Below are 12,721 nucleotides of genomic sequence, written 5' to 3'. Positions count from 1 at the left end.
TCCGGCTAATCATGGTCGAAGAAATTTCTGCCTCTTTGATGGATGCGGCTTCAATAGCTTCATAGGGATCGAGGCACACCTATGGCAGGAAGGCTCACCTTCGACAGAAGTGCGTTCAAGCAATGATCTTGAGTGCACATGCAGGTATCGTGTCCAATGCAGTGGCAGTGCACCATGCATGAGCGCTGAGATGCGTGACAATGATTGTGGCAGGAGCTCGACACCATTAGCACAAGTATGGGTTGAGGTCTGTACCTGTCTGGATCCTTCGACGCAGTCATCCATGATACTGTGGGATGCTCATCGCTCTTCAATTTCTGAATCTCAGGGCCTTCCCATGTCCTGACATCTCATCCTCTGCTCCTTCCGCATATGCGTCTTTGACTGCAAACGCACTCCGCAGCTCTCTGCCAGAGCCTACCGATACGGTGATCACACAACGCATTCGTCCTTCGCTCTCCATCGGGCACCGTCCGCCGCTTGTCTCTTATAATGCAAGACTCGGTGCTTCGCAGTCGCCCAACACTCGTTCTCTCCTTGGAGCATCTCCACGACCATCGTTGCAGAGATTGCTGGCGCCGCCGCCTAGAGAGTTGACATCGATAATAGGGGACGCAATCGAGTCGATTGCAACAGGTCTCGATTCTTTAAATCTGACCTTGACGCGCTCACAGATAGTAAGTTAGCTCAATTTAATGAAAACAGAGCCAAATATCTTACATATTTCACAGCGGAACAGCTCAAGCTTCACCGATTCAATGGCTTTCAACTGGTACCAACGCTCGCTCGTGCTCGGAGACACTGGGGCTCGTCTCGCCAGCATCCGCATTCGCAAGCTCTGGATTCATGGGCGCGCGTTCAAGCCTGAGTCCCAGTGAGCATGCGTGCGTAATGCGTGTGTAACGTACTTGCGTCCAAGCGATTTCGCGCCCTGCGGGGAGTTGCGTCCTTGTTACTCCCGACGAAGACGACCGATTGAGCCCATAGGAGCAGCGGGCGGTGATGGGCGACCTCAAGGACTTGCGTTGTCGAGATGTCTTCGTGCGTGTCCAGCTGGTCACCTCCTTTCCGTACCATCTAAGCCTGATACTTCGTGGGATGGACAGAAGGGCTATGAACGAGAAGCAGGTGTACTTTTTGACTCTGACACATAGGGCCGTTTCTGTGACTCGGGTGCAATCTGCCCTTTAGTCTCGAGATTCCTATTTCAGGTATTTCAGCTGGCAACATTTTTCACGGTCGACGGCGGAGTGGTTCCACCAACCGTAGCCGGCGGTGGATGATGCACAATGCGAGGGCCAGAGAGGCGATATGATGAAAGTGGTGCGTGGGTTGTGCCATCATGGGCCGGTGAAATTGATCAGGAGCATTTGGATGCCGTTTCCGTGGGTTTTATTTAGAGACCCGAACTTGAACGCGAGACTTGAACACGATACTGTACAGGACAATATAGGATCACAGTGATGCTCCACCATTCCCGTTCACACTCACACAAGCTCTGCTCAGGGACACGGACGTGGCTTACGAACTAAATCATGAATACCTTTGCGAGTTCCCGATGGATACTGTGCGGAGTGTGGTGCGTTGATATTCGTCCAATAACCGTACTACAAATTGATCAGGCCGGAGAACGCAGAACAATCCCCCATAATTAGCAAGGATGTATTCATTCACACGCATAAGCGTTCCAAATATGGCGCTGACCAGCTTTCTCGTTTGGATCTTTGTTCTTCACGGAATTGTCAGGTCCAAAGATTGTGCTGCGGATGGAACGGTGACCAGCGAGTCAAAAAGCGGGGCTGCAAGACCTTGTGTTCCACACGTCGGTCTGTCGCAGTGAGAGACCTCAGCATCGGGCGGGCCAACATCCGAAGGCGATGAAACAGCCTGGGAATTCAGAATGATAATGTACATTCCTCTTCGCTTTCACCCGACCTACGGACAGACTCCTCAGCTGGTAGAGCACGCAGAAGGAAGTTGCGGGATGTGTATGGTGGAGGTCGAGCTGGGCGACTGCCGTGGAACTGCACGGAGCCGATGGAGAGTGTGTTACCGTCTGTGTGGACGGCGACGATGCCCACTCGTGTCAGTGCCAGAACGCTTTTACCACCAGTCTCGCATCGACACTTCCTCCCCAACTCTTCGTCACGCGATGAGGCTCTCTTGCTTAGGCCCGTCATAGATGGCCAACCCGTCCCTCTGCAAGCGCTATCAGTGCTTCCTGATTTGTCCACGACGCGGCAGTCCCGACGGCCTCCTCATCCCGGTTCTCTCACCCTTCTCGGTCTTTGTCTCCTCTCTCGTTGTCGCATCGCTCTCCGTCCGGTTCTCATCTACTGCTCTCTCAGTGCGTCCATCTCGCTCTTCGCACCCGTATAAGGCAGCAGAACAGCGCTCGAGTGTATCGCGATCACTCTATCAATAATGATCTCTTACTCCTTGCAAACACTTGCTGAAGGGATTTTTAAGGCAGTCCTCTGTTGTGCGAGAATTGAGCGCCTCGTTCTTCCACAAGCCCATGTATTCATTTCTTTATTCTGGACTATTTCTCTCTATTTCTGTCGTGTCTTTCCCGATCTCTAGATGTACTTACCACACTGATTTTTTCTCTATTCGCAGTTCTCTCGGGCTGTTCGTAAACGAGTGTTGCCTGATTTGGAGTATCTGCCAAAGATTGACAAACATAGCCTGACCGCAACCGCCTGGCTGCCTGTACTGTCGCCTGGAGTCAATCTTCCCCTCCACTGCGGTGTGTTCCTCTGTGGAACAGTTTGGCATAACGTGTTCGAACGCAGAACATTGGGAAATTGGTTTCCGTTGATAAAGAACTGACGACGGCCGGCTGGGAAAACTGCGAAGTGTTCACTTGCCTTTGCTCTTGATTCTGGAACAGGGCGCAGCCTCTCCAAATTATTTCTATCTTCCTGGATTGGCACTACTCGCTTATACAAGACTCGCATCTTCTCGCCCACCACCCGTTCACAACTTATTACAGTCCAGAGCCCCATTTCTGACGCAGCTGCACCTTAACTTTCATGAGCGCAATAGGAAATCAGGGTAACCGCGGAGGTCGCGGAGGTCACGGTCGTGGAAGAGGAAGAGGCAGCCCTGCGACCTCTATCGCAGGATCTGATGCCGGGCTCGGTGGCAGAGGTGGCGGCAGCGGCAATCCAAGAGGACAAACACTCAGTGGACGTGGCGGCGGATTCATTGGAAGACCCTCCAGAGCAAGTTTTACCAGAGGCTTCGACACTCGTGGACGTGGAACTGGTGGCGAGGGCAAGCAGCTGAACGTGCGCGATGAGATGCCTATGCGCCCTGGCTGGGGCACTCTGGGCACGGAGATGAAAGTTAGGGTGAACTCCTTCGCTGTGAAGATATTGAAGAACATCGTATATGATTATCACGTCGCTATCACTCCGTACAAGGTAGGTGCGGGGCGCAGAGCTCGCATCTTTCAAATCTTGGAGAGTAACCCTATCTATGCTCCCCACGTGCGCTACATTGCCCATGACAGTAGTCAGAGACTTGTCTCTGCAACGAAGCTCCCCCAACCTCTCTCGATACCCGTTCCTTACGTTGAGGAGGGGCAGACGGCTCCGCTACCGAATGCACTCGTGTTCACAGTAGAGATAAGGCTTATCCGTGAGCTCGACATGCGTGAGCTGAATGCGTAAGTTCAAACATCTTCTCAAGGAATGAATCACTGGCGATACATTGTTCTAGTTACATGGATGGCCAACCAGACCATAGCGACGATGATACGGGTCCCATGATATCCGCTTTGAATCTCATTTTACAGCAGCATGCAGCCTCGCATGGCACCCGCGTGGGTAAAAACAGGTACTTCTTCCCGTCTTCAGGTCTTTATCCACTGGGCCCCGGTCTCGAAGCCTACAGGGGTTTTTTCATGTCGGTTCGCCCAACATACAAGCAGCTGACGGTGAACGTCAATGTCTGCATGACCGCATTCTATACCCCTGGAAATCTCGCGGACGCGATGATTGCCTTCAACGGATCGACTGGAGGAATGCCCGGGTCATTTACCCGGGGCCTGAAAGTGTCGACGAGATACCTCGGTTACACGAGAAAGAGAACGGTCATGGGTATCATGAGCACTACTGCTCGTCAGATGCGTTTCCAGTGCGATGAGCTGAATGGCGTAGTCACGATGGAAGAGTATTTTCAGCGACGTGAGTGTGGTCTCTTGTTACGGTTGGTCTGGTTTAATTCCATCAAATACAGGGTATGGAATTCACCTCGATCATGCCCATGACCTTCCGGTCATCAACGTCTCCGGCATGACATGCCTCCCTGCGGAATTATGTGAAATATTGCCCAATCAGCCATACCGTGGCAGGTTGGGCAACCGCGAGAATGCTGAGATGACCAAATATGCCTGCAATCCACCGGACACGAATGCAGAAATCATCGTTAGCCAGGGATTTCCAGCTTTGGGCCTACGTTGGTATGCACAGGGAGTGCCTCTGCAGGGGTTTAGAATCACTCTGAACCCGGAGATGGTTACTGTTCCCAGCCGTGTCCTTCCTGCTCCGAGAATCACGTACAGGTCCGGGAATTGTGCAGTTCACGATGGGAGTTGGAACATCCTGAATGTTAAATTCCACGTCGGGTCGGATCTTAGGAACTGGGCTGTTCTCCTAGTTCAGGATGGAGGTGACGAGGAGTTCACTGGAACGAACGATCCTGCTCTGCAGCAGTTCATAGAAATGTTCGCTGCGAAGTGCAGATCGAGCGGGATGAATGTTCCGACCCTGCCCACCTCCATCGCAACGTCCCGATTACCACATCCGCGGGACGACCCATCAAGGACTCAGGCATTGGAGCAGATTCGGAAGGCAATTACGCAGAACCTTGATAGAAACAACAAACCCAGCTTCGTGCTTGTTTTACTATCCAAGATCGACAGCTATATTTATCCCGGCATCAAAAAACTCTGTGATACTGTCCTTGGCATACATACCGTCCACATGCAGCTGAAAAAGGCGAGAGGCAACAACCAAGATCAGTACTTCTCGAACGTTGCCCTTAAAGTGAATGCCAAGCTTGGGGGTACGAACCACTTGCTGGATCCGCAGTCGATGAGGTGGTTGACGGAGAAGAGGACGATGCTCGTGGGTATCAGCCTCACGGATCCTGGGCCTACAAGCAAGCTCTGTGCTCTATCGATCGTTGCTGTGGTCGCCAGTGTGGACAGCGATTTCGTACAATTTCCTGCCAGCTTGCAACCCCAGAAGTCCAATTTGAACAAAGGTGCCAAAGAGGTGTGTGCGGTGCATTGGCTTATGCTAGTAGTAGCTGTTCACTGACGAGACTCTACTTTAGATGGTTGAGAAACTTGATGACCTGATGGTAGAGCGACTACTCCTCTATCAAAAGAAAAATAAGTCTCTCCCAGAACGTATCTTTGTATATCGCAATGGTGTCTCAGAGGTTAGTACTGCACTTTTCACATGCAGTGCAATACTAATGACAATCCATACAGGGCGAGTATAATTTGGTCCTTCAGCATGAACTTCCGAAACTTCTGGTTGCCTTCAAGAAGGTATCACCGGAGGCGCTATACCGCCCGAAGTTAACGATCACGGTGTGCGGCAAGACACGCCGCGCTCGTATAATTCCCATGGATTATAATGTCATGGACCACAAGGGCAATACCCAGCCTGGAACAGTCATTGACAAGGGTATAACTAATGTGTACAGTAACGACTTCTACTTGCAGGCTCGTTGCGATGCATATATCTAGAGTCGTACAAAGGGCTGACCACTTTGTTAGGCGCACCCTGGACTGCAAGGCCATGCCCGCCCCAAGCACTATGTGGTCATTTATGATGAGCAGCACTGGTCCGCTGACCAGATACAGCAGGGGACACACACGACCAGTTATGGTTACGTGTGTGCGACCAAGGCTGTGAGCTTGGTGCCCCCGGCTTACTACGCTACTCTTGCATGCAAGAGGGGGAGATCTTACATCAATTCCATCCTTGATGCAGGCGAGGACAAAACTTCAACGATGGGTGGCAGAGAGACCTTGGAAGAGCAGACGCAACAAGTAGACGATCGGGCTATGAAGTTCTGGGGCAATGGGGTTCACGTCGACTTGAAGGAGAGTATGTTCTACATCTAATGTAGCGGTGTCGTTTGTATGCCATATCGCAGCATGTACTACTTTGTCTCATGGATGGAATCGAATACAGCTTATGCCATTATGTCAATCTATACACATACTTCGTCAGGCGTTATCGAGGGCGGTAACTGTCCAAACGTTCATTGTGGATGCAACTACATTACATCATAGCTTCTTCTTCTCCCTAATACCAATCTTCTTCTTGAGCACCAACCGACTGCTTACAGCCATTGATTGCCCGATTTTCCTACCCTGTGTGTTTGTTCTGCCTCTACGTATTTGATTTAGCCTTAGACTCGATACTTCCTCAGGTGTCTTGCACTCACGTCTCGGGTTGTGCGTTTCGTTACCATGCGTTAGGATGGAGCGCTGCAGTTGGTGAATATGAGTATAGGATGCGGACATGGGTGCTAACCTGTCTTTGGATGCCAAGGAATTAGCAAAGGTGTGTCCCTTGATTGAAAATCTTGAGTATGGAGAGTATCTGACTGATGCCGCCCACGGTGTAAGCTGTGCGGTTTGTTGCGACGGCGACGGTCAACCTGGCGCAGGACTAACAAGGACGAAATTACCTGGCGCCCCACATTCTACACGAATTCGAACGTCCCAGTTTTAAAGAGAGCCGTCAACATGTTGCACCCGTAGTGGTGAAATCGGGGCCTCGATTTCTTCCATGGATGTACCTCTGTTTCGTCCTGTATGAAGGCGTTATACTACAACAACACCCATGGTAATGCTACGCTACCATATCTTTAAGATCCCGGTAGTCTCTGGTGTCGTATGCTCCTGGTCCTCTCCATCACCCATCCCTGCACGAGAACCTTGAAGTGATTTCAAGCTACACCTTCTAATCAATCCTCCATACCAAATCACCCTGAAATCCGCAATGATTACTTATGGATGGTCAGACACCCATGAACCAACCGCCGAGGCCGACATGATAATGGTATTGCTACTGCACTAACACAGCATCTCGCCGCGTCCCTCGCGCCATCACCCCTACCCACTCGAGGGATTAGCCTGCTCATTCTATGCCCAGGCCCCAGCGGGAGCACCAATCCTGAGTAGGGATGCTGGCATCATGGCGGAGTTTTCAGTGCCAAGGCCCGGATGGGAGGAGGACGGATAGAGAAGACGAAGTAGGTCGTGTCGTGCACCACGAGCAGCGGGGAAAATCCGGCACCTGCCTCAGCTGTGATGCGGCAAACGGATAGTGTTGCGTGACGTTCACCGTCCGCACTATATCGGCGTGTAAGCTTCGCACTGATCGCGGCGCTGATGCGCTCGATGCGCGAGATTTGCTGACCATGTTGTTGTCGAAGTGCGAAAGGTGGCATTTACCTTTATGTGAATAGATCTTTGCGATCGCACGAATACGAGAGAATAATAAATCAGCTCTTTTCTGCGTACCTGAGTATGTCCATCCGTCCGAAGGGTGCGTCATGAAGAACCCGTCCGACCAAGCAATCTGTTAGCAGTCCTTCACATGACGACTCGCAACTAAGTCCAATATCATATGCATGCTTAGAAAATGCATCATGCAGAATTTCTGGGAAATCTTTGAATCAGCACATCTCATTGAATCACGAAATATAGCAGCCTGCAACAACCATAACAGGACATGAGCCGCATAATGTTGATGGTGCATACTGAATCATCAGAAAATTCTTGACTGGGGGACGTGCAGAAAGGTGGTCTTCACCGCAAAATGCGTCTGCGTATCTAGATCCTGCATGCCCCCAGCGACAAAAAAGAACACGCATTCGAGCCGCGATGCCCAGCAGATACAACAGTCTATCTGAATTGTCCTCCGACAAGTAGCTTCGCTGGTCACTATAAATCGAAGCTCGCAGAGTCGCACAGCAAGAGTGATGGAAATTACTGCGGGACAAAGTCGGGACTTCTGCAATTGCAAAGGGAGATACATGGATAGCGGCTGCATATGATAGTCAGCGTATTGGCGGGAACTTGGAGATGGGCCTCACATTTTCTGCATCACGAATTGCCGCAACAGAATGCACTTCGAGCTTTCACGCAATACTGCGCACAGCAGACGAGAACAGACGTGTGGTCAGTCGAATAATCGCGGCTGAAGTCCCGAGCACCAGCGTTGAATTGAACGCAGGCGATGCCGATGGGCTGTATGGATCTGCACTATTGGGTGCCTCTCTGGCAGAAAATACAAGCGGGGCTCTCGATGGTGCAACAATAAACTGAGGTGGGCCATGGTTGTGGAGTACGGGGAGGTTGACTGCGTGCCGTGTGGTGATCGAACAAGATGAATGCTTAGCGCGAGAGGGGCACGATAGGAGTATTGGATGCACTTGTCGAAGATCAGACAGCATTTGAATTTGGGCGCCAGGGACTATTCGTCGGTGATGATATTTTGCATGGGCCTGGGAAGACGTAGACGAAGGCGCACAGGGAAAGGAATCAGTCTCGAGCACTGATCATGGTGCCTTTCGCCTTCATTTCATCACGATATCAGCATCAGAAATGTCCAATGTAGAATCCGGGGTACAGGTATACCAGAGGGACCGCAGAAAAAGTTGGGAGGTCGCGATGAGAACATATACGACACCTCGAAGTCTTCGCGATATCCGAGCTCAAGCGCAATCGGCATGGTAAAATCGCGTACTTCCCGTCCGTTGTGCCTAAAAGCCACTGCGTTTCTGCTCCTGGTGCACTTCAGGAGGTATGGCTAATCAAGCTCTGTCGCCAGGTCATTCGTCAATGATAGTGTATTGGTAACTCAGAGATCAATGGCAAGCACGCCAGTTTCATATTAAATAAATACTAGACGCGGACCAGCCGCCGGATAGTCGAGCCAAGAAACAGGATGAGTGGAGGCCATACGTGGATGGAATCGACCACACAAGCAGCAGCACTAGTCTGATATCACGCCAGAAGACCGCTGGTGCTGGCAAACGAATATTCTTTGCCCGGAGAGTAGGAACTGGGCGTCGATGAAAAATACCCTGCAAAGCAGGTGGAGGAGAGAGCTGACTCAAGGAGCCACAGATCAAGATCGCCTCCGTGACGTGACAGGTGAAGCGCTATGAGCGCTTGTTTGGGGTTGTGTATCGATCGCTCTGAGATCTTTCTAGTAGCCAATCATCATCGTGCCACGTCTGTGCTATCCTAGCAGTCCTTACACCGACGGAGGTGACCGTCCTCTCCCCATGCTGTTCTCCGCCCCTGCGACTATACTCGACGCATCCAGATCTAGTGGTTGTGTCACCGTGTCGCATTGCGGCGTACTTTCGTTGGCGTGCTGTATATACGGTCTGGTGTGGGATAAGGGCGGGGAAGGTGTCCTTCGACATCCAAAGAGATGGGTGAGTGGTGAGTTCAACTGCTGCGGTGGGTCTTTGATCTCTTTGATCTATGATATCTATCCCTCGTACCTCATTGAAAGGGTGCCCTCCATAAAGCGCGGGTATTCGACGGCTGTCTCAGGGCGCGACGACGCAAGGAGGTCTTCCGTGCTATGGTCCCGTTTCCTGAAGATGCTTTGATCTTCGTGCGTCGTCTCTGCACGACCTAATTTCTACGTCAGCCTCAGATGCTGACAGCTCACTAACGTCCGGCATCTTTTCGTCTGCCTCCTCCTTATGCTACATATGTTGGCCCTGCTCACCACCATCAACACTGAGCCTCCGATGAAGTCGCCAGCCGTCCAAAGTGTCAAGACTGCTCGTGTTAATGCCAGTAACGCCACCGACACAGAGACAGAGAATATCTGGTAGCGCGACGGTTCAAAATGTCATCGTGACTCACCGCAGGAAGCATCGCTCCCCTTTGTTACATCCCGCTTCTCCTTAGGTGCTCAAATTTGACGATTAGTATTTGTGCGTTTCAACGGTCTTTTCGTTTTCCGGCTCAGCTGGACGTGCCCCAATCGCTCTCTTAATCTCGTCATGCGCATCGCTGATCGGACGTTCCCTTCAGGGTGTGCTGGATGATGATTCGACACCGAAGGCACTCGCTGTCTCATCGCCAATCCCTTCAACGGCGCGCTCGCCGCGCGAAACGACTGGCGATCGCAACCGGAAAACTTAACGTTCGCGTCCTCCGCGTCCTCCCTGATCTCGAAGTATGCTTATGTTCGCAGGTTGTCAGATCTCCGACCTGTCCAGAACCCGTCTGTGGTTGTAACAACATAGGTCACCTCGGCGCTCCTGTTAACAACACTGCTACGTCAGAAATTCGCGTCGGTCGTCTCAAAATCCATTCATCTTCCCAAGACTGTCTCTTCGGATCGGCGTCTCCATGTGTCTGTATATTCGCTACTCAACCGCGCATCTATATCCCACCCCAAATAGCACAAAGTGCTATTCCCCGCATTGGTGCGGGTACCCGTCGCGCTGAGCTGCCCGCTGCCGAGGTCTGTACTATGATCAAACACCATTTTTAGGGAGGATCGTTCGAGCTCAACAGGTGAGTCATTCGCAGCGCTAAAATCCCGTAAGATTTTTGATTTCACATTTGAGATTGCACAGGACGTATCGCTTCGCAGGATCAGCGCATTGCTCCGTTTCGCCGCATCCTCGGTCAAGCGGACTCGTCATGAGTTCGTTTTTTTCTCGCGTCATGGGCTCTATATTGACTTCCCTCGTCGTTAGGATTTCTGCGCGATTATGGCAGTCTAGCGCGAATTCTTAGATCACTCGGGATCTGGCACTCGGCGTCTTCTCTCCACATCGCCTGCGTACCCTTCCCCATCAGCGCACACAGGTGCGACTGCGCTCCCACTCAAACACCGCCTTATTGTTATCGACACAATTTCTCCAGACTTGTAGGCGGAGACAGCACACAAGTGTTCTGATGGTGTCCCGCAGTCCAAGACATTCTGCAAGCGGCGAGCTCGTCGTGGATAACACTCTGGTACGCCGTGTGCATTGAGCTGATTTGTCCTTGGCATTTGTGATCGGCTAGGTCCTATACATATTCCGCAACAATTTGGACATTTGAGTTATGCGCCCTCCCCGCATTGTTCACCAAGGGATTGTCCTCCGGTGTGCTGTTGGCAGGGATGTGATATTGTTAGGATGCACGATCGATTTCGTGGGTTTCTGTATATGTAAATTCAATGCAATCAGAACTTCAGACCTACGAACTGCGTGCGCAGTCGGTATCTAAGTATGAACTGTACACAATCCGGTACGCGCAGAAGCCCACACGTCTTTCGGGATTCGCGAGACACTTCTAAGTCTGTAAAATTACAACGGAAGGACAACAATCTCGAGAATAGAGTGGTAAAAATCATACGTATCTCTGGCACATCGACCTGTTTCCGACTCGGAAACTTGAGTACATATAGTCTGACAAAGAATGATGTCCTGCATAGAAGAACTCGCACCGTCTGGACATTCCAACTTCCGAGTTACCTACCTGTCCTCCCCGCAACGTTGCAGCCTGCCAGCTGTGCTCGCCGAACCAGAGTGCCTCCGCCATACTGTTTCTCCTGACCTCGTCCGCTCAGATGTCAACCTGCAGCTCCGGAGTCTTCGATTGACACACTGATATAGTGGGTGAATCGCTGCAATAGACCTTCCAGTTGAAACACAGCCTAAATTCGACACCTCGCTGACGCAAGGCATCGAAACAGTCCAAAATGCGCCGCTTCGCTTCCTTGGCAAAGTCATTGCCTCGAACGTCTAGCATGAACTCCCGCAGTGTGAGAAATTGCTGCTCATCCAGGATCTGGGCTGCGCTCTCCCACTCGCAATCCACTTCTCCTGGCTCCATCAATATGTCGAGTTTGTGAAGGCGGCAATTTGGTGAAATGGTGCGAAGGATCTCTGCCAAAGAGATGTTTTGTACCTGCCGCAAGGCGAGGTTGCGAAGTACAGTGCAATGGCCTAGATTCAAATGCTGCACTGTGGGTGATATTAGATCTCACGATACGACTGTGATATAAAGTGTAATACTACCACTGGTATGGGAGGTAGTTCCAAGAGGGAGAGATAACCATAGATTCTCCAGCTGGGTTCCGGCGTGCTCCAGTAAGTTTCTGAGAGAAGATAGAGCTTTATCACGTAGATGTATGTTCAGTGACCGCAGACTCTGGATGGATGCCTGCATCAATACCAGCCAGTCGAGAAGTGCTAAATCAAGCACTGGATCTGCTTCAGGGCCTGTCAATTTTAGTTCGGTGATTACAGGATATCGCAATGCTGCAATAGTGATTGGGGATCCCTGGGGGGTCTTCACTGATGATCTCTGCTCCTCTAGGCACCGTAGATGAGGTAGTGCACAGATGAGACGTTGAAATTGGCGGAAATTCTGGAACTTGCACCCCCATAACGTCAGCCTGGTAACACATCCAAACTGTCGAAAGCCAAGCGGCAGTGTGTTTCGATGCATAACAACTGCATCCCATTCGATGTCAGAGATATACAACTCCTGGGCTGCTGAGAACAGTTGTCCAAGGACAAACGGAAATCGATGCACCCATGCAGGCTTTGAATCCTTCAGATCTAGTATGAGCACTGCTCGCAGAGCCGCTGCCACATACGAGGCCCTTGATGTCTGCACAAGAGCTTCAAAGCACTTGCTGGATCGTAGAGC

The 12,721-nt window shown here is 51.2% G+C and overlaps 2 protein-coding genes across 2 annotated transcripts; both read left to right on the top strand.

Annotated features, from left to right (window-relative positions):
- Positions 1-296: 296 nt before the first annotated feature.
- On the top strand, positions 297-878 carry SCP_0705630 (hypothetical protein; the record flags this gene model as incomplete). Its single annotated transcript, XM_027760488.1, has 2 exons — positions 297-677; positions 732-878. 2 exons carry the CDS (start codon positions 297-299, stop codon positions 876-878), a joined length of 528 nt encoding a protein of 175 aa, XP_027616289.1.
- Positions 879-3,035: 2,157 nt separating this feature from the next.
- On the top strand, positions 3,036-6,148 carry SCP_0705620 (Piwi-domain-containing protein; the record flags this gene model as incomplete). The annotated part of the gene is made up of 6 exons (XM_027760487.1): positions 3,036-3,673; positions 3,727-4,193; positions 4,246-5,285; positions 5,347-5,454; positions 5,507-5,743; positions 5,798-6,148. 6 exons carry the CDS (start codon positions 3,036-3,038, stop codon positions 6,146-6,148), a joined length of 2,841 nt encoding a protein of 946 aa, XP_027616288.1.
- Positions 6,149-12,721: the final 6,573 nt, after the last annotated feature.

This window comes from Sparassis crispa (genome assembly GCF_003851025.1).
Source record: "Sparassis crispa DNA, contig_000006F, whole genome shotgun sequence".
NCBI lineage: Eukaryota > Fungi > Basidiomycota > Agaricomycetes > Polyporales > Sparassidaceae > Sparassis > Sparassis crispa.
The sequence above is the reverse complement of the archived record's forward strand: the minus strand, read 5'-3'. Positions and strand labels throughout refer to the sequence as shown.